Genomic DNA, 23,055 nt, shown 5'->3' with positions numbered 1-23,055 from the left:
TCAGGTAGGCGCAGTCCCTGAGTTTCCGTCAACCTTATGTTCTGCTTGAACCCAAATTGAACTGTTTTCGAGAAATGCACTCATTTGCAAATCGCTTTGGTTTTCACGAGAGACTGAACTGAATCTCTCGTTTATGACATTCTACAACTGAATGTGGTGCACACAGGCCACCACATGTTTCATTTGACACGATATTCGAGATATGGCAGTATATTTTCATAAAGGAAACTACTGACGAGGTTGCTGAAAACTCTTCGACAGCCCATGATTCTTGGGGTTCATCAGGGAGGCGCAGTCCCCGAGTTTTCGTCAACCTTATGTTCTACTTGAACCCAAATTGGACTGATTTCGTGTTTTATGTTTTACTGAGATGAAATTTATCTTAAACATATACTGACTTTTCTGCAAACGGAGGGAATAGGTTGGTTGTCTTCAAGATGAAGCCACCGTGCGCTGCTTGAAATTGGCTAAGCATAACTGGACTTTGCTTGGACAGATTTCTGAGGAGTTTGTTTGCAGACGAGGTGGCAATCCAAATGACAGTATGATCCTTGATTCCTAGCATCGTTGTGGCCGCGGGTTAACATATGAATGACCAAATTAGTTGATTAATTAGATGAAATGTGAGGTAGATAAACAGTACCACTGTCATTTGATTTTAAAAGCCATCGGCTTGATCACGGGTCTCACCCGGATGACAACAAAACGGACACAGTTAAAGTCGGAACTTGTGGAGCATTACCTGTCGCTATAGTGAATTCTGAGCCTTTCGTCATTGAACTGGAACCGGCTGTGTTGTGTGCAGACACACCAGCAGTCAGCAGTGCACACGTCGGGAGATCAAGCAGCTCCGCAGGTGAAGCGGTCACGTTGAACGACTTGATTAGCTGGTCATCAGAATTATATATGTCCACGACAAAATGCGTTGCGGCACAAGCACCTTCATAGTCCCACAAAATTGCTGGATTGGGGTAATTAGCGCTCGATCTCAGCTGAATGTTTGTTGGAGGACGAGGAACTGGAAGAAAATTCGAGAATGTATGATATTCCGTTAGTTCGTACGCATAAAACAGTGTGCGATATTTGACGATCATTGTCGGTCATTATCGATCGAAAACCACAGGTAGAAGCCCCCTATTTGTACTTCCGATGACGCACAACTTGCAATTGAAGATGGCATTCAAGCAGTACCGAAGCAGTTAGGACCTCTATCCGATTGGGTCTCTCCCCAGAAAGCGTGGTGATATCACATCCATACGTCATATCATCAACTATGCTTCTGAGGAACATTAAAATTCTCCGACGCTCCAGTTTACGTTTACACGGTAGCAGCTGTTCTCCTACGTTAAAACGTTGTGAGAAACTAGACAGGTTTTAGTTTAAAGTTCACAACCCCCAGGGTGAGCTAAATGAGCATTTGACTGATGCTTGAAAACAGTGCGCTTAGTAAAATACTGTAACATTCACCACAGCAACTCCCCAAATCAAATATGGATTAATAACGGACAAAGCCACTGCACTCTGTCACAGTTGGGAGGTAGGCGACAAAGGTAGGTAGACAAAAGAAATTAGGCCATTATTCATAGCTAATTGCCAGCAAACGTGTTACCATGTGTGGCTTCAAGTTCATTTCACTCCCGGCTTTTTTAGTACACAAAACATCGTTGAGGATTCTGACAGCAGGTCTGTGACCATTTGCGTTGTAAAAAATTTGGCATTTAGCAACTGTTTAAGAATAGTTGTTTCCTCAACCGCTACGAAATATTGCCGAAACACTGCAGTCATATTTGGCAAAAGTGAGACATTGAAAGTTCGCAATGGGAGCGGGACAAAAGTGCATCTGGAGAGCAGAGCGAATAGAGATAAAGGAAGGGAAGAAGAAATCAAAACCAAGACCGGTTCACACTGCAACGCAGTACAAAGTTCCTGAAATATGCCGGATACACATTGCCTTTAATAGAACCCAAACAACACCTCAACAGTTTTACTGTGACGAAACCGAACAGAAATTTCTGCGACCTCGTATCATTGTGTATTGCCCAAAAAATGAAGGTATTCCCTCCGGAATAAATCACGTGGTGTGTAATTCGAACCATCACTAGTTTCTTTGACCACGAATCTGTCAGAGCTTTCAAAGATTTCTATCATTATCCGTAATGCTTCCACTCATCTACGGCACGAATTCGCTTAAAGACATATGCATTCACCAAATCGTAACTGATCGTCACAGTTGCAAATTAGCAGTGAAACTCGGGGATTCTCCAACGATGATTAAGAGAGTGGATGATGAAGGTGCTTTTTTCCTGCTTGTTTGATCCAAGGCTGACCATGCCGAAAAATTGCGTTCGTCGCTCCAATGCACATCGCGTTGGATCATGTAGTCTGAACTGGCCGCCCTCAGTATCAAAATACTTTCGTTCTACTGCCTAAAACCCGATAAACTGTGCTAAACGAATGAGACTATTTGATTCCACGACGTATATCCACCAAATTATTTCGGATTGCTCTGGCTGTTGACCTAATCACCCTAATTTTGAAAGATTTTGAACAATTTTCTTCGATTCTCCGTGACAAGATCGGCTCACGTGACCAATACCTCTAGCGGAGCGATGGTATGAAAAGCCATTAAATGTTTATCATTAGCTTGTCCTTAGAATTCGTACTGACCGTTGGTGAAATGTAGAACGAAAGCTGTGTTTCAGGATCATCGGACGTTCTACTGAGTAATGGTTTCATCTCCCGTCTAATATGAACTAGAGCGCCATGCATCCTGAAGAAATGTCATACATATTTAGGTCTCCGGTCGCCAACAAACAGTTTCTCCGTCACTGGGAGCTGTTTCATATGATTCGTACTAAGACTAAAGATATAAGTTGTTTTTACATCTTCACTTTTTAGAAGCTGTGAGTACCCACTTTAAAATGTTCGAAATTCCCCTGGCCCTACTCACAAAAGTGAGTATTTTTGTGAAACATCAACGAAATTGGTAAAGTTTGTGTCCTCTAGCCAGTCAATGTCAGCTTTACGTACATTCTTCTCTGCACGATGTCATTGACTTTCTTGTGAGTAGTCAGATCCAGATAACAAAAAAAAAACAGTTTACAAACTGCTGATTTTCAGGAAGTGGAACGGACGAATCAGGCTTGCTAGAATAGACGTCAAGAACTGGTCTCAGGTCAGTAGCTATGTAAACGCACCCCTGATAAAGTGGGAACTACTGAAGTAGCAGACTGAAAGCGCAGCGAGCATATTACACATCCACGTTGCTTTATACGCATTGAGCTATGAATTGGACTTGCACCAAGACAGCACTTGATTAATTTTGGAATTATCAGTGAAATTCTGAGGCCGACTTTGGCGTTGACGGTTGAGTGACAAACATTCCGCCCGTCGGAGGGAGGTACAAACTGAAAAAAACACGATTTTGAATGCCATTCAGTAGATTTTTGGAACCACTGGACAGCTTACCACCAATATAGTCCTCGAAGGCACTGATCAATATTCTTCAGATTCTTTACCAGGCCTACTTCATGCGGAGAAAATTAAGGACCGTTTTTTAAATCAGTGTGTTGTATAACTTTCGCTTTGTGTTGCAAATGTCGTAATTCATTTCAACACCACATGTGCCGGTGACAACAGACACCGCTTTGGCTAAAACGCCAGACGCACTGCACACAGAGGAGCAGATTGAAGATCAGGACAAAAGCGGGATTAAGGTGAAGTTCAGTTGGGCATTCCGTCAACAGTGCGGTCTTAAAGCATTTAATAGATGTGTAGCAACCCAGTCACCCACACAGTTGACTGTTCAGCTCACAATCGCTCGCTGGATCACGAGACTTGCCGACAACCACGTCACATTAAGGTGTTCTATCAGACGTCGATTGTCTAGTGAGCGCAGCAACCACTCATGCTGACGCGCCCGCCTACGCGCAAACAGACGTACATGTGGGGAAACCGAACGCAGTCAGCACACAGACTGGCGCGCGTGCGCAGGGCGCAAGGAGTCAGCCAAACACTCCAAGTCCACGGACAATTAAGGAGCACGTGTAGCAGTTGCACTGCGGAGAAAAACACGTTCCCGCCGTCCGTACTTTCAACAAGGAACTCTCACAGACGATAAGCTCCTTTTTTGACTTGCTCCCGTTTCGCATTGTATTTATTTTTATACGTGTTGCAACCCACCACCGTCAACCATGCTAAAAACTTTTATTAGTGCATACAGCTTCTGATTTATATTAAGGCCATCATCATCATCACCTGTACACTATTAGATGCAAGGCGATGTTTGGTCAGCGTCACTATAATTTGCGGAAAAGTGCATCTCGCGAAACAGAACATTTTGGTGTTTAGTCGATACACCTTGAGGATCGTTAAACGGTCTCCGTTTTTTTCCCTGTTCCTTCAAAATTTATAAATTAGATAAAATTTTTGTCCACCCTCAAGTCAAGATAGTACGTTGCAGGAGCATGTTTTTCGCCTGAGAACTATGTCTTTATGATAGTATAGATGGAACTGAAAACCCGAGTTACCTGCTGGTATACTAAAAGGTGAACTTTTCGTTTCCGGACTCTGTCCAACGGAGTTGCGGGCCACTAAGCCAGCAATCAAGTTGCCGCACATGGGTAGGCTTGATAATTTTAAGTAGGTCTCATTTGTCACCATCGACTGTATGGAAGTCCCGGCGTCCGAGTAAACGTTTACCACATATTCAGGAAAAGCGCATGCACCGTTGTTCTTCCATGAAATTCTCACCCCTGGTGGATCCGTTTGCAATTGCACCACGAGATTTCTTGGTTGAGTGGGTTCTGAAAAAAATGAGAAAAAAACTATAGACTTATTCCCACTTTTGATGCTGTGGAAATTTAAAAGTTGCATTCTTTCGATGTAATGTAGTATTTTTTAAACTACTAGCCTATTATGTTACTGAACACAAGTGGATATTCAAAGCCAGCAATTCTTCACTCAGGGTTAAATTTTATGAACATATTTTCATCTGATGGCTTGATTGTTTTGAGTGCATTTTTCGAAAGAGTTACTTCCTGTCAACCACTCTGATGACCCATTCAAGCTCCTGGAATAGGATTCTCCCAAACCTGAGACGCAATTCACGCCCTTGTGGTGACTACCTTTTGAGGATTCACTAATGTAAGGAGGGGTCAACGATTTGTGATCGCACTGAAGACAGACGACGTCGCTAGTCTCTTAATACGGTCATCGTGCTACGGAATCCCAGCGAAGTGTTTTTTGTTTATGTGAAGTTCAAATGTGATTTTTGCTGACTCAATTTCACTGGCGCAGTGCTGACATATTCATCATTTCAATTGTGAAACAAACATACAATTGCCGCAAGCAGTGGGCAAGAGGTTGGTCGCAAAATCAGTCTTGGACGGATGAATTCCATATGAGCAGAGTAGCATGTACTTCGGCGGTCGTATACTAGCTGCAAGCTAAACTAGTCTATTATTTTAAGCCCACCTTTGAATCAGCTTGAACATTTTCAGCTGCCGAATTATGTTAGATATCAGATGGGCTAGAAATTACCCACTAATAAAGATGCTGTAGTCTAGTAACTCCAGATCCCTGCACAACTTCACTGTTATCCTACACCCGATTCTTGCTGGAAAGTGAAGTATGAAACCAAAAAACGCCTTAAACAAGTAGTTGGACACAAGCTGTCTTCCGACAATGAAGTTATTTATGAATCATGAAACCTTCGTTTCAACCTTGGAAATGGGTGTCTCGAGAGGCAGCTGGTTTTTGGAAGGTGACTATATTTCTGAAAAAGGACGTCAACACACTGGTAGTGGCGTAAAATGGTTTCTCGTATCATGAAAGTTTACCAGAGGAATTTACAGGTAAGAGGTCTGCTCACATTCTATTTTTTTCTTTAACCGTGTGATACTTTACGAATATGACTGGCGTTATTGTTAAGTAAAAATTCCTCTCTCAGAAAGCTAATCCATGTTGAAAATCGGGAAAGCGTTGTACAGTATGTTTATCTCTATTGTGAAGCACCGGCGGTGTGCACATTGTGAAGCTCCAGGGGTTCCCCAACGTGAAACCTCACTGCTTGTCCTTTCAACCCATAACCAACCAGCCACGAGTGGCCAATCAGCAGTGCGATTAACTCGGACAGACAGAATATAGCACCTGTGGTACCCAGTAATAACTGCCTATTGAGTTTAGGAATAAAACCGAATGGTGAATGGAGAGATTCTAAAGAACTGAGTCCTCAGTAGCAGCAGCTGTATTTTGACAGCTTGACGAAGATGAAGAGTTCCATAGTTCATGTCCCCCTTGGGGAGTTCGAAAATTATTGACTTATACGGACGGACACTGTCACCTTGTCCTATGGTCCCTGTTTTTGAATTGATGGCTAACGTGACATTTATCTTGCCTCCATCCATTTGTGAACACGACATAGAAGTTGCCAAGCTTTGATTTTCAGAAGCCTTACTTCCAAAGGAGAACGTTTTTCTTTGATGCTCCCCATCATAGTCCCTCATCAATTTACCCAAGAGTGTTATACAAGCCAATTTATTATATTGAAGGGATCCTGTCAACCAACTTGAAAGCACTGCCTTGTTTATCGGTACCTCAGCGTTCAATTTGGCGAACAATCTATAGGTGTTGTACCAAATGGACATGAGTTATTCTATCCAACCTGGACCAATCAAAATCAGAAGCAGTTCTGGGAAATTTAATCCACAATGGTCGCAGTCGTCTGTGACAAGTTTAACCACATCGCTTTTATATACTCCCGTTTGATACATTGCGGGGTACAATAGCCAGGTGGCTGTTTCAGAGACAAAAACTGACCCTGAGGTAACAGTTGGCTTATGGGTGTGGAATGCGAAAACCAAAATGCACCAAAATCAACCAAGATCGGTAATTTTCTTGTTGTTGAACGTTTTCAGCTGTACACTGCCCTAGTTTTCTTGTAAACGTGATTGTATCACGGGACACATATCGAGTGGTGTGGTTGCGAAGCAGGGATTCGCAGCCGCTCACACAGTTGTATCATTTCCTCTAGTACTATTGCAGTATCCGGTACAAAAGTACGAACCAAATGAGCAAACATGCTATCAAGTGAGACCGTCTCACGTGATACAAAAGCGTTCCCTAAAGTCCACTTTTAGCCAGTCCTGTTACCATATGATAAGCAACACTGATGAGTTCTATAGGTTCAAAAATTTAGGCTGCGTTCTGGATAGAGAGTAATTTTACAGTCAGAAATGGAGCTTGCTGAAAAATCATCCGTTTTTCAGGTGTAAATTTACAGGAGTCGTTTCTAAAACTAAGGGATTACACGATTTTTTTTATCACCAGCTTGTTGTGAAATTTTCAAATAATTGATCAGCTAAAAACAATAGATACACGAATAATTGAGTATGTGTAATTTTTCCGGGTTTTGAAGCGAGCAGTATATCATGTATTTTTTTAGAACTTACTTTCTAATAGCCGAACTTCCTTCTTTCCCGACTCCTGGCCTACCCCCCACGGTCCGGATTTTCTTACCGATATGAGCACTGGCACACATTTCCGAACATTCGTCACTCTGACGGGAGATCGTTCATGGTGTGATTCTTCCACCAAAAAACCGAACGAACTGTAAATCAGTACATCGTACTTGGTACTTTGACATGTTGCACTATTTCTCCACGTCACAGTAATGTAGGACTCTTCATGATTCGGTATAACTTGGACGTCCAAAGGAGGTTCGGATTCTAAAACTGCAAAATGGCTGGAGCTAAATAAAACTTCAAAATATCTGAGTTTCGGTTAACACACTCGCCATCTCGAACTTCATCTTGACAGAGTTGAAAATAATCAAATCAGATATTGGTTAGGAAATGTTGAACAAAAAGCTTGATCAGTTCTCACCCAACTCGACTTACACTTTTGCTCCAATTTCCCGCAGTTCAACAAGAACATAAATAGTTATATTCAGCCACGTGAAAAATACTTGGAACTGAATGGGTAGTCGTCGTTTTCGAAAAAGTTTGGTGACAATCGGTAGATTTATTGCTGGGCAACGTTTCGCTTTTTACACAAAAGCTTCGTCAGGTCATGTGACTAGGTTCCGAGGTTGGTGGAGATTTAAGGCGGAAGGAGAACAAATGAGCTAAGCCAAGCTAAATCTCTGTTGGGTGTCGGCCGAGGGAATTTAGTGTGTTAGAGTGGTTGAACAAGTGTTGGGTCGGTGTTCGGGTTCAGCTTAGGGTCTATTTCTTCTGGTTCGGTTCATTTGATGGTCCCTCTTGAATGTCGTTGGAACCTTCTGTTCAACTGTGGGATGAGCTAGTGCTAAGATAGTTTTGTAAGAGGGATGTTGTGACCTTTGGTCGGGTTAGAATTTCTACCCCTACCCCCAAGTTTTCGCTAATGATTCTACGTGGATCGACAACCACACAGTCACGTATCAACTCGGCTTATCTAAGACCGCTTTCCATACGCTCGCCAGCTCCACACCGACGATTCTGTTCACGCTGTGATGCTTAGTAATTTCCACCGCCTCGGCTATCAGCCGCTGTGGTGTGACTCACAGTCCCCGTCTTAAAACTTCCACATTCTCCAGATCTGTTCTACGTCTCGTGTACCGCCATCGCTGAGTCTTTGCCCAGTGTTTGGTATTCTCGTGCATTCCTTGGTGGTTTGTTTATCCTTCTTTTATGCTCACCAATTCTGGTGTGTAATTCCCTGGCAGTTTGTCTTACGTAAACCTTAGCACAATCGTTACAGTTAATCTTATACACGCAGTCCCTAGTCCTTTCAAACAGCGTTTTTCCCTGCTGAAAAGCTCCCCGAATTTTGGCTAAGTTCAACAGTCTTCAAATAACCTCCGATTTTCCTGCTTTATATGGAATGACTGCTGTGCCAATCCATTCATTACTGGGTCTAGATACTGCAGCCTATATCTTCCTTAGTTGACGCTTACTCAAACTCATTGGGTATCCTATTTCTTGACGTTTCTTGGCAATCTCGATGTGAGCTGCCGTTCGGTCGATCTCTTCTGTGCACAGCGCTCTGACTCGACGAAACATTGATGAGACAATACTGGCGTACACGGACTTTGGGTGTGCTGATGAATAGCTTAAGGCGGTTCCTAACCTAACACACAAAACCCCTCGACCGACACCCAACAGAGATTTAGCTTGGCTTAGCTCATTGGTTCTCCTTCCGCCTTGAGTCTCCACCAACCTCGGAACCTAGTCACTTGGCCTGACGAAGCTTTTGTGTCAAAAGCGAAACGTTGCCCAGCAATAAATCTACCGATTGTCACCAAACTTTTTCGAAAACATAATTAGTTATTTATTCCGTTTATATGAATCAAAGCAACCTGAAAACGGTTTCTGGCCAAAAAGACCAGCATTATCAACAAAATGCTTTCCAAGAACACACTGAATTTAGTCCAAATTGAAAAAAGTTGGATGCCACTGGACCTACGATCCGTTGAAATAAAACATAGCTTACTGTGTCCTTATGTGCTCGGCAAATTCCTGTTGAAGGACATTCAACTAATAATTCTCCAGTGTCACGCAGGTGTAGTTGTTCTATAGGTGATTACAGAATCCGATACCGACTTAATCTTGTAAGAGCAAAGTGTTGTATGCCCCTTCGACTATTCAGCCTAAGTATTCTTCCGGCTAAGGTGCAAATTTTGCAAGTACAAGGAATGAGATGAGTTTTCCCCGTGCAGTGAACAATGCTTTTAACTTGGATGGGAGATTCTACGCAGTTCGATCAGAAAATAAGCACTTAGTTAAAAAAAATCCCCCTTCTGTTGAACAACATGTGCGGCTGCACTCAGCTTAGACATAATCGAAATTCTCCGACCTGTATTTGGCCGAATTTCATGTCACGTGATCAATCGTTCACCGGTTGTTTTAACAAAAAATCAATTCCTCCAAAAGTGGTTCCGTACACAAGAATTCGGAAAATAAAGCGGAACCCGTTGCCCGGGAAATTGTACTTTTTCCCGAAAAGTAACTGTTTTTTGGTTATCTCTTGAGACACTTTGTGTTGTGCCACGAGAACCAGAAGCCAGTAGCTTGGATTCACGAAACGCAACAAAACAAAAGGTAACACAGGCATGGTAGATAGTTTTAGGCAGAAAAATGTTTCCTAATCAAACTGATTTACAGCAACCCATTACCTGATTGCACAGTAAATTCTGAGCTGCGTCCTGCTAAGCTGAATCCGACTTCGTTGCGTCCGAAGACACTGACGTATAGGGACTCACAAGTCGGCAGTCCGGGTAGGTTGGCAGATCTTCCAGTTGAGACATACGTCTTTACCAAACTCGCATTGGTTTTATGCACGTCTAAGCGGAAATCCTTGGCACTGCATGCACCTCCATGGACCCACGAAACAAATGGACTGGGTAGGTTTGTGACAATTGTGACCAGAACGTCAGTTGGAGGGCTAGGAACTGCAAAATATCAGTGAGATTAACTTAGTAACTTTAAGTGGAATAGAGATAGTTGAGTTGCCAGTTTCGTCGAAATCATAACACAAGAATTTGCTGGTGCAACGGTGTATACCACTAATGAGGCATGCGAGTAGTATGCTGTCTCGTAACTCCGCTTCGTGTTTACTGGAAAGTGGAATTTATTACGGAATTTATGAGATTGCTTCGTAGCATACGTTTACGTTTGAGCGATAGTCAATGGATATTCAGGAAAGCTCAGGGAGACGCGTTTTTATAAACCAGATGCATATAGGAGTTTCGTTTTTCTGTCCAATAGTCCGTAGGTGTTCAGTTGGTTCTAAAAAGGCTTTCTTCCTTCAACCGGTACTTTGCGTGTACACGCACATCGCTTGACATCATAGGAAGAAAAACGAAATTCGGGCCGAATGATTGTATCTGTCGCCTAAACTATGGATGAGATAATGTGCCGAAATCCGCTGTACCAAGGCGGTCACTTCATGCAACTCTGCGGTCATTTTCAGCTTGAATGTGTTGCGTGTTGCGGTTTCAACCAGCCGCCATGCATCTCAGTTTACAGGAGGACCAAGCACATAACTCCCCAGTCGATGACCTCACGTCTTCGACCACGTTGTCAAGTGTCGACTAACCGTCGACAAGGCAGGGAATTACGAACTGAAGGCGGATTTTTTTCGAGTTTCAGTCGTTTGCAAAAGTGGTGTTGAACGAGTGCTCATCCACTCTGAAAAGAGTATAATAGCTGAGTTAGGATCTTGGTCTAAACAGCTGTTGTTCCGCTTCGGTGATCCAAATCGCTGATGAACAGCCGCCTTATTTTGTCTAAATTTTCAGCGGTCATCTATAAACACGGTGTGGCTCGGTGAAATTTAGAGCAAACTGGTCAGGTTGTCCGAGAGATGCAAAAGCCGGTTCGAGCATGACTGAAATCGCATTTGCTGTCTATATGACATTCCGCGGAAAAAACATACGGCCTAGATTTGGAGACATAGGTTTTGTGATCTCTATTTTGAAACCTTTATCTAACTATGGAACGCGAAAGTGTGGCTAGTTTCGGCTTCAAGAAATGTGCAGTTAAGCAAGGACCACTAATTGTCCAACACAAAAGTTGCAAAGCAGTCGGTAACACGTTCGCCTCGCATGTCAGGTGTCCGGAGTTCAAACCTCGGCACGGTCATTAGATGTGTATTGCTGATGAGCTCTAACATGAGCGAAACTCGAGTCCAGTGCCTCCTCCCCTTTGGTGCGGATTCACCTGAATAATTGCGCCAGGACAGGAGGACGACTATTCAAAACAAGAGTGATGTGAAACTGAAGAGTCGATAATTATTACGATTATCCATGCGCTTTTCAATCCGTTCCACCAAACAGAAAACCGACAACTGATTTCCGCACAGTTAATAGAACAGGAGATAAAAAAATATATGTTAAGATGATGCCTAGACCCACTACCAAGGGGAAGTGGAATCTAGATATGGCGGAAACTCACGTCATGTGAAAGTGCTATGGTCTCGATATGCAAATGGTGTAATATTATCATACCACCTCTAAGTGATCTGTTTCGAATTTTCCTAAACTTTATTTTCTTTATGAAAGTCCGGAATGATATGAATTATACATACATATCAGGTCTTTCGGGGAGTTTAGACTGTCTTCAGGTTCAAACATCGCTTTGGCGGACCCTTTTGGCGGAAGACGACCAAGAGACTTTTGTCCGGCAAAAGTGCTGTTTACTGAGAATCCAGTTACTCAACGATTCGTCGCCCATAGCTGCCAACTACCATCAGTTCGATTGCCTTTATCGTCCTACCTGGTTACTGGCCAGACTTTTACAGCCTGCATTAAGCACTCAAGCACAAGTTGATGACGTCAGTTATTGTATCATCCAAGTGAAATTCCCCACGTTTATTCTGTCTTCATCTGTAACCCCCTCCCCGATTTTTGTGTTTAGTGTGTATATATGAACTGACGTTTGTGCTAGCCACTTCACCCATCTGGCCTTGAGGTCATCCGGCAGTTGGTAGCCGAATTTGTGCACGTGTGACTGTCGCAAGTGGGAGCCTGTTTGCTCCTTTGTGGTGTACTTTTATAGTTCAAATGGACCATTTGTTTTGGACGAGTACCTACCGTCGGGGTTTGTATAATTTGTGAATTAGTTTAACATTAATAGTACCTTCCCGGAGGTTCTGGTATTACGCGTCACTCGAAGATACCATTCGCCTGTTACATTTGGCATGCTTTCAAACAAGACTAGTGTTGCTTGACCTACAATTATCACAGTTCGTCATTTCAGAATATCACCAGATTTCTGTGTGAGGTATCAAACCCTTGTCGTCTAAATCATATCAATATACTTTATTTACAGATAGAGTGAAAGTTATGGCACTTTTAGGGCTTTTATCATGCTTTCTAGTGAACTTTCTTGTGTTTCGTACATGAGATAACGTTCTTAATAACCAGTCAGCCAGAATTTAACCTCCTGGCATGCCAAAGGGGTGCTAAATACCTAATTACTGTTCAGTGGCGCATGATACAAACAGGCGTACAGGGCAGCTGTGGGCTTTCTATTTGGACGATTACTTGTCCAAATTCTGAAGAACCGCGCTAACTAGAAGGAGCTAACAAAAGTTAACCAATATGTCACGGGAGACGTACCTCAAGAACCTTTATACTCACATTTTCATTGCACCAAGTGGCATTTCACTCCGTTGCTAGTGCAGATTGGAGGGAAATGTTTTCCTGTTTGGCTACTTAAATATCTCTTAGTAATCTCGTAACTCTTCTCAGAGAAGACTTACTGGTCAAACGAGAAGGCTGATATGTAGATGGATGCCTGAGAACATCACAGCGCACTTACCCAAGAAACAGCTGCATATAATTTTGGCCTGCCTGAGCGATGCAGGACAAAACGTCAAAGTTGTGGCGACTCGTTAGCTCATCCGTACCCCTAAACCAGGGTGACAGGTAGTCCCTGGTAGTCCGTAGGAAAGGACATACACATGTATAAGCCGCAAAAGTTATATTCAGAAGCGCTGATACTCAAGGTGATCAAGGAATATCCCTGCTGATCTAGAGAAACTGGGTTACTTGTGACAACAACTTTAACCCGTTAGCTGACTTCAACCATAATTAAACGCGGACCATCATTCTGAACGGTTTCATTTGTCATACATGCATGCAGCTCGCACGCAGATGGATTGAATCCAAAAGCTATTTGCTGCTTATCTAGCCGTTTTGCCTTTTTTTATCAAATAGTTGAATGCGTTTCTAACTACTGCGTAGCTTTACTTTACTCTAGTTTCGCCATCCTGTCAGACTAACATTCCTACAACTTACTAGTGCGATACATGAGTATATGGAGACTATTCTTCGAAAGGACTTGAAGTGGATGTCTCCATTGGTTTTCTGAATCAACATACGGGTTTTTATTCAACTCTGGACTTGAGAGGACTCGGGTGTACATAAATTGGCTGAGTGAGGTTATCAAACTACAGTAAAATCACTCGTTGAAGTAAGATATTTTGATCAAACCCATGGAAGAGATTTCGAGCTAGGAAACATACCAGAGTAAATTTTACCACAACTTTGCTCACAGTAATCAGATGGTTTCCCAGTAGGGTTTCGTAGTGTTACTAGATATGCTTGAGTGTAAAAGACATTCAGAAATGTTTTCAGTTTTTTTACAATTTAATCACAGTTTCATCGGGCTACGAACATGCGAAATCCTCTGTTTGGTACGCAATCTAACACCACTTTCTTCCCTCAGAGTGCAGCATCCTTTACATTATTCCTATACTTGGTTGAGTGGTACAAATTTGTCCGCGATTGCCAAATGTGAAAATGTCTACTCTAAGTGAGCTTACCGTCTCAGACGAAAGGAGTATAGAAGCGCGTCTTTGAAAAACTGAGTACGCAACGCTGTTTCTCTTGTGTAAAAAACGCGTCACCCATTTGTTGGATTTGGTTGAATCAGTCGGGATGGCCTTCTACGGAGTGTGGATGTGTTGTAACAAAATCGAAGTACGGCATAAAATCACAAAACGTATAATTCTAAGCCTATTATATATATCAGAGGATAATGCGTGTCAATTTAGGTTGTGGTATGACATTTCAGTCTCATATTGCGTGCGCCGTATGACCAACCATTTGCGTGCGGAGTTTTCTAAACTTGCAGTCGGAAAGTTGAATGGGAGCTAGGCCATTAAATTTCAAGGAAAATTCGTAGCTGGTAGTTGTGCTAATTTGACATTAGCCTCACCATGTTTTAGAGCATGCGTTTTTTTTCTTACATGCCCGTCAAACAACAGAGTTTGCATTGTAGGCTTGCGGTAATCTTGTGATGCCTGAAACAAGGTATTACGTTTTGCTCATATCAGTATCACCGCGGGTTTTACGTTCGATAGGCTCTGACGAATAGGGTTTGAAAATACAGTGGTGTACCGCTGTGTATGAATTCTGGGGGGCATGACTTTACCTGCCAGTATGCTGAAGGTCGTAGTTGGGCTCTCCGTACTGTTACCACGGTCGTTGTGAGCCTGGATACTAGCCGTCAGGTTCACGCAATTTGGGAGTGAGTCAATTCTCATAGTTCTGAGTATGGACTTTGTCTGTCTTATGCGTGTGCCATTCTGCGCGTAGACGTTCACCATATAGCCGGATACTTTACATTCACCTTCATAATTCCATGAAAGTCTAACTTGATTCTGGTTTGGTATCGGTTCCGATTGAACATTCTTCGGCATGCTTGGAACTAGAAACAAACAGTATGATTCGACGTATTTACATTTGAACCAGTTGGAATATTGTTCTTTTTTATACGAAATAATATTTTCAAAGAATTCGGATGTACTATATGGTTTGAAAAACGTAGCTTGGGGTCATTTTACTAGTGCGGACTTGCCCACTGGTGTGCATATTCTCCTTTTCTGGTGTATGGACATGTCAGATGAAAGCCATTGAAAAATTTCCTGGATTTGTCATAGGTATTTGCTGAACACCACTCACTACATTTGATGGTTATTCATTGACACTATTTGCCAATCAGAGGACTAACAAATCAAACAATGTTTTATGCATCCAGGAGTAAATTTCACCGCATGCAGTTCCACAACCAAGTTGAAAATGGATGCGTTAACATAGGTAATGAAACTTTGTGAGGTCTCTCTAAATGATGGTGTCTCCCTGACAGCGAGGGAGTGTTATCCAGGTGGAAAGCTATATAGACGGAAGTGGAACTGTCAAATCCTGGACCATTCACACCAACCACTGTGAGCTAATTTGTGTTTCGACATTAAGCCGGGCTTCCTAACATCACATGGTAAGAATATAAAGCAAATAGAACCGGGTTTCGAAAGAGTTTGATCGGTTTGAGCGTGTTAGATATTTGTCTGTGTGTGACTTTACCGAGCATCCGGTGGCCAAAAGACCGTTACAGTTGTGAACATTTTGTATGAGGATGAGGCATGCAACTCAAAAGTTTCCTGACGCCAGTTCGGGAGTCATTTGTTCGACTGGAACTTTAGCTGCATGGATCATTACAAAATGACTTGCGAGGTTAAACCTGTCGTGGAACGATGAGGTTCAGGACACTTTAGGAAGACTTTGGTTTTGACTTTGGTCCGTGCAGAAATCTGAAGAACACCCTATGAAGTACGGAATTAAGTATATACTTAGCCCATTTCAATAAACCAAGTTCCCTAATTTCGATTACAGGCGAGCTCTTCATGAGCTAGCGGGCCCTGGAAGCTGACGGAGTTACACAAAGTGAAAATGAGTTTGTATTGACAGGATAGGATCTGCGACGTTGTTACAACGCTGCAAATGACCGTTTTGTGATTTGTTGCATATCTGTTCCGATTCTGGATGCAAATACGCCAGTGGTTCACTTGAACCTTCCGTGAAAAATGGTCTGTCTTTGGGAATGTGGCCAGATTGCAAACAAATCTCTTTTGTTTTGCTCAAAATGTGGACGAGGTATTCTGTAAATAAACAACTGGTCACATCGAGCTGAATGTCGGCTGGAGATCGTGGACCTCTTAGTTTCTTCTTGCTTTGCAGCCATAGCGGTAATCTCAGCAAAAACAAGAGTATTTCCAGCCGTCTGTCTTTTATTAATCGTTCGAGTGTAACACCCTTTCAGTGCCTAGTTGCCACATCACTCGGAAGAATTACCAAGGCTGGGATACTGCCAAGCCCAAGCCTAGTCAGAGGAAGTCGAGTGACAGAGTCGGGTTCGAACAACGGACCTTCTGGTTAGCAAATTCGCGATCCACCCACTTGGCCTCTGTCAGAGGAATCGAGTGACAGAGTCGGGTTCGAACAACGGACCTTCTGGTTAGCAAATTCGCGATCCACCCACTTGGCCTCTTTAGCGGTTATTACGTCATTCATCCTGCGCCTATTAAACATGACAAAACGCCCACAGGAAATAAAAGTTAATCGCTTGTTTTGCTTTACTTCTAGCCGATCTACATTTGAACCGATTTTTGGGTTTCATTAAGCTAACTATTGATTAGAATGAGAAAAACCGGAGCGTTATTGCCAATAATTTCACGAAGCTGGAGCTCAACTAAGGAGTGTATAGACTTTAGACACAATAAGAGTGAAGAAAAAATTACTTTAAATTCAGAACTGCGATGTAGCTTTTTCACTAAAATGATTTCCAAATGACGAGGACAAAATTCAGAAATTCTAGCTGTTCCGCTGCGCTTCTTGTGATTCACAAAGTAGCCATCTTAAGTCATAATTAAGTCTTAATTAATTAATTAATTAATTGCCCTCACAGTCAGATTCACCCGATGGAGAGTCACTTCCCAAACTACCGTGTTGGTGTACAACGGTTTGTCACACGAAACAACCTGAGTTCAATCGTCAGCGTGATTACTTTCCTAAAAGCAATGGCGGATGCGATTGGTTATATATGAGGGCTACACCGGACCTAGAATAAACATGCTCCGGAAGGGAGTCGTATTTGAGTCTATATTTCTTCAGGATATGTTGGTCAGCTCCTTGTCTGATTTGATTCATCTACTGAAAACAAAAAAGGTTGAAATTACTTGATCAGCGAGTGACTTCCATTTCGGCAACTGCACAAAAACTGCTTCGTTTAAAACGTATTCTCTAGAACAAACTCACGTAATTTGTTTAGTTAATTAATCACTTATTTAAGTAGAGGGCAACAATAATCAGTGATACCTGTTCATACAGCCGTTTTCTCAGTTCTGTAAGGTGGTATTTTCCCGACATAGAAAATCCTTCATTTTGTTCCTGTACGTCAAATAAGACCTGAACTCCGTGAAAAACTCTGACGAGCAGTTTGGCACTGGTCGCGACATCCACAAAGAGGTAGAACGTATTTTCGCAACTCAATACAATGCTTCTAAGGACCGAACTGGAAACGTTTTGCCGTTTGCCAAAAATGTTAGTTATAACCCGTGGAACAAACTCACTGTCTAGAATTTCAACTTCGTATTTTCTCGATTCGTCCCCAACCCACCAGGGTCCAGACTTTCTCACTGAAATCATCACTGGTTTACACTTATGCAGACCAGTCAGTTGGACGGGCGATGTACTGTGTTGTGTTTCATTAAGTTTGGTGCCATCCTTGTCATAAACCAGTACACTGTACGTGGTATCCTGACACGTCTGTGCAATTCTCCAGGTCACCCTAACTTGCGACTCTGTTTGCTGCGCTCGAACATAGAGGCCAGAGGGTGGAGCAAAATCTGAAAAGCAAAACGTCTCATTGCTAATAAAGTTTGACCACCAGGAAGGATAACCTGATGAGTTGTTGTGGGAGCAGGTTACGCTAAAAGTCAATAGCAATCCAGATACCGTGGTGCCTTGGATTGGAACAAACTGGACATTAATGATACCCGGGACCTACTGAACGAAGGAACATAAACGTGCGCATGGCAAATACTTGGTATAACACATTGTGGGGGACAGTAGAGCACCGTGATAAAGATGTCGTAAAAATTAACTCGAAGTTTCAAAGAGTATCCGCACATGTTTTCGAATGCTTGGGTACTTAACTGCGACAGGTGACGGGGATTAAGTATCGTTCATGAAGCATGGCAAACTGGATTACTAACTGGAGAGTACTTTAGTACTCATCCACTTCTCAATATTTTGGGTTCAACTCAACTTTCCTGTTCAACAAAGTACGGAAAACACTATTGTTTTGGAGAACGTCAGCCCATCGCCGTTACACATCAGAAGCGAATTTCCTTGTTGTGCTCATCTGTCTGTTGGCAAATGACTGCTGAACATAACCTGGGTTAGATTTTATTGGATGCAAACCTCAAAGGCACCGTTCAAGGATTTTCTCCAAGTCAAAATATAATTATAGAGTTTTATCTATCGATGCAGACGTCTATTCAAGATTACTACTGACTAGTAATTCAGCGGCAAAGCAAGCCGTTCGCCGAAGGCTTCAAAGAATGGAATACATCAAACACACCCATGTTGTTCTGTCTCACTGTCATCACGACCAGTTAACCAAGTTTAAGGAAACATCAAAGGTTTTTAGTAGGCATCGTTAGATCCCTAATTCAAACAAAATCTAATGTAACTGTAGGTACTCAAGTTTGAGTCTTTTCGATTTCTTACTTTCGTTTCTAGCTGAAGCTCCGAACGTATCATTGCATTAGCATGGTAAGGCACCCCGGAGTCTTTTCAGTTTCAATATCTTTCTAGTCTGAAACGATTATTTGGCCTACTTCGACCGATAATCAACAAACTTATAGTAGTGCTTTGCTGTTTCTGACAGTTTTAAACACCCTATTACCTTTGGGTAAGAGCAAAGTTTCATACCTATTGTCAGGCGACTGTACTCAACAAAAATCTGTCATTTTTGATCTTGATCAGTGAGGTTTGTTGCAGGTGAAGTACGGCGACAGATAATGATGATATGCTATCTCAGTAATTGTGGCTGAAAGCTGCCAGTAACCAGCAGGAAAGAAACTGGTTCAGGAGGAATCGTCTATTCGTTCCAGTTACCGTCTACAAAACCATAAATTCTCGTGTTCAAAGTTGGTAAACTATCCACAACGACGCTGCAGATTTGGAGCGTCCACGTTTCCACTACTGAGTAGCTCGATTCCCAAAGACTTGGAATTGTAACAACCCAGTCACCCACACACTTGACTGTTCAGCTCACAGTCGCTCACTGGATCGCGAGGCTTGTCTTTTTTCTCATACGCACAAACACGTCACATTAAGCTGACTCATCGGACATCGATTGCTTGCACCGCCTAGTCAGCGTAGCAACCACTCATGTGCCGACGCGCCCACGTATACGCACTGGGACCTACATAAAGGGAAACCGAACCCAGTCAGGACACAGACTCGTGCGCGCGCAGGGAGCAAGAAGTCAGCCAAGCACTCCAAGTCCACGGACAACCATGGAATACGTGTAACAGCTATACTGCGAAGAAAACACGTTCCCGCTGCCCGGACTTTCAGCAAGGGACTCTCACATATGATAACTTCCCTTTTTGACTCGCTCCCATTTCTCATTGTATTTATTTTTATACGTGTTGCAACCCTCCAGTATCAATCATACAAAAAAATTTTAATAGTGCATACACCTGATTTATATTATGGCTATCCTCACCCATGCACTAATAGAATAAATACCAAAAAGCAACAACTGAACTATATCTAGGTTATCTGCCTTGGAAGTCGGCGACCAGATAACTTTACTCTAGTGATTGGTTTTTGTTTTGAGATCCTGTATAAGTTACACCATTCCCGTCAACGGCTTGGAGGACTGCGAGAATCCCTTATCCACAGCATTTAAGCGCTTGAATTCATTAATCTAGGAAGCATATGCGGTGATATCCTCAGTTTATGGTTCAGTTCTTTCTACAAGGTAAGTAAACTACAAAAATGGTACCGAGGTAAGCAGTCAAAAAAAGGAAGGCAGACCGCAAATTAGCATAATGTGTGAACGGACCAATCGCATGGAAAGCGAAATGATGTAAGATTTAACAACCCGGACAGTTTGGCTAAGCAACTTGAAGTCGACTGAAGCGAATTTAAGTTGAACAAAAAATTTTCAACCACCGAGTTCGAGATAACAGCCAAACACCGTTTCGCGAGTACAGTACTGTGTTGTTCCGTTTAAACCTATATTGATCGCGCTGCCATAAATGAAGAAAAAACAGCTTACCTGCGAGGCAACCACAATGTAGTGTGAACACGCGATTTGAGTTGACAAAAGTGGTATATTACCTGGTGGGACGGTGAATTCTGAGCTTCTTGCTTGTTCACCTGACCCAATCTCGTTGTTCGCTGATACACCAATGAAGAGAGGGATACATGTTGGCACAGTTGGTAGAATTGTGGAACGACTGGTCACATTCAGCGAATTTATCAGGGTGTTGTCCGTTTTGTATACTTCAACACGAAATCCCAGAGCATTACACGCCTCATCGTAATCCCAGGTTATAGTTGCCCTCGGCACCGTTCCGTTTCGGACTACTTGAACTGTCTTCGGAGAACTTGGAGCTGCAGAAATTGTGGTATGCAGTGCATGCGTTGTCAGATCATACTGCGGTCACAATACAAGAAAAATATGCCTGTTTCTCACTCACTCACCCCATAGGCATGTCCAGTGCCCAGTCTTTCGTTGACTACAAACGCGCATGCAGTAAATCTTTCCTATTTTCTGTCAGTAAACCTTCCTTTGTGTGTCATTCTTACAGAATTAAATCCAAACTAACGTTGCGTTCAGGTTGAAGTATAAGAACCAAGCAGTGAAATGTCGATTACATCACAACCTCATCAGCATAAAATGAGCGCTGGTAAAGCAAAGGTGACAAGTCACTCCGAAAACATGTGGGTCATCCAACGAAAGCTGTGATCCAACCGGAGAACTGCACTAAAGTCATCAATATTCTATTCAGAAACGGAAAACCAAGAATATGTTTTAGGCAGACGAAATATTAAAGGATGATTTGGTTGGAATTTGTGGCCGTGTCTTTCATATCTCTCAAGACATAAAGCACAGGAATTTGCTGTGTCTAATCGATTGGCAGGCGCATTCAAATTTAGGCAAGATATGCCGCCAAAAATGTGTCCAAAGGTTGTTATTCTTTGCAGATGGGATGCAGCGGAATAAGGTGCGCCATCCCATTGTCATTGGCATGGGATGATACTGATGGAAGAACACACAAAATGCGACCTAGCTTTGCTACCAGATTGAGCGCCCGCTCCCTGCATATTCGGGCAGTAATTGTTTACAGGTGGGTAACAACACACAGCGTAAGCACACTAACAACTGAGGCACTCAAGAGGTCTTCGCTGTTAGTCTCTCTCTAGTATACCATATAATATTTGACACATTTAAAGATATACATTCAGTGATTTGATTATTGTAGCTTTGATTATCGTAGCTTAAACAAACTAGTAGCTATCGTCTCAAACGACATGAGTTTCAAATTGATTAGCCTATACTGCATTACCCATAATACGAAAGCTTCGACTACGGCAATGAAGGTATAATGAGCCAACCGAATGGGACAACAATGGACGGCAATTTAAACAGTAACATGGCCGTAGGAAGCAACAAATACAAACCACAACACAACACAGATTATAATCGGACCAACCAGAATCCAAGCACGATGATTGTCAATGGCCAATCAGGTTACAGCGCAAAGAATGCTCTTTGTAAACTATATAAACGCAGGTACGAAGAGAAGGACCACCCAATCAACAGCGCACTGAAGATGCCTCCTCGAATGGTGACAAAACGTTTGCCAAATCAATTCCAAGCTCGGCCAACAGATCAACAGCCACCTGTTCCAGTAAAAATGGCTAACAAATTCCCTTAACAGAAACTATAGGCACTTTGCCTTAGGGCTGTCCATCTGCGTTCCTCAACCTAAGGGTCCATTCACATATGCATGTCCACAACTACTGCGTTTTCGGTGCGGTTACGAAAAACAAACGTCACATTGTGGTTCAGTAAACTTTAATTTAAATTGCTTGACTATGAACGATGCTTGTGACGAAAACGGGTTGACATTTCGCAGGTATTATCTAGTGCGTGCTGAAAACGACGATAGGATATATACGCACAAAAACGTATGCAAGAGCTTTCTTTACATCATATTGAAAAGCCAATGCGCTATCAAAGCCCAAATAGTGATTTGGATACCAACAAAACCTTGGAACAGAAAACAGAGGAGCATTTGGAGCTACCATCAGTTTGATGCCACATGGGGTACATCTGGTGAGGTGAATAAAGACCATGTTCTATAGCAATAAAACGATAACCAACACATTTAGTTGTCAGTACCTTCAACCGAGCTAATCGTACCAACACTGAATTCGTTGCCCGTTCGAATCTTTAAATACCGTCTGCGCCCAACGGCAACCACAAGCCGGTACAAAGCTTGAATGAGCCGCTCAAACTAAGTGGGTCAAACGGAGTCCGCTAACGTTAAACGCACCAACAAGAATCCATCTTATCTATATTTCTAATAACGATTTATTGGCCTGGCAGTTGGAAAGCGAGTCCCGTCAAGCTGCTTCTCAACAGTACAGGGACTAAAATGACGAATTTTTTCGTTCGTTACTCGTCTCATACCATTTTGGGA

The 23,055-nt window shown here is 42.6% G+C and overlaps 2 protein-coding genes across 2 annotated transcripts in view; one reads left to right on the top strand and one right to left on the bottom strand.

Annotated features, from left to right (window-relative positions):
- Positions 1-8,890, bottom strand: T265_07316 (hypothetical protein; the record flags this gene model as incomplete). Its single annotated transcript, XM_009172803.1, is given in 7 exon segments — positions 1-61; positions 691-1,018; positions 4,530-4,805; positions 7,452-7,733; positions 8,428-8,530; positions 8,601-8,829; positions 8,841-8,890. 7 exon segments carry the CDS (start codon positions 8,888-8,890, stop codon positions 1-3), a joined length of 1,329 nt encoding a protein of 442 aa, XP_009171067.1.
- The window catches only part of T265_14259 (hypothetical protein), a gene marked incomplete at both ends in the record, with an annotated part of 46,441 nt that continues 26,307 nt past the window's right edge, over positions 2,922-23,055 (top strand). Inside the window, one exon of the mRNA XM_009172809.1 lies at positions 2,922-2,954. Within this exon, the coding sequence (XP_009171073.1) occupies positions 2,922-2,954 (33 nt within the window). The remainder of the gene's footprint in view (positions 2,955-23,055) is intronic.

The sequence above is a fragment of the Opisthorchis viverrini genome, assembly GCF_000715545.1.
Source record: "Opisthorchis viverrini unplaced genomic scaffold opera_v5_165, whole genome shotgun sequence".
NCBI lineage: Eukaryota > Metazoa > Platyhelminthes > Trematoda > Opisthorchiida > Opisthorchiidae > Opisthorchis > Opisthorchis viverrini.
This window is presented reverse-complemented; position numbering and strand designations above follow the sequence as displayed.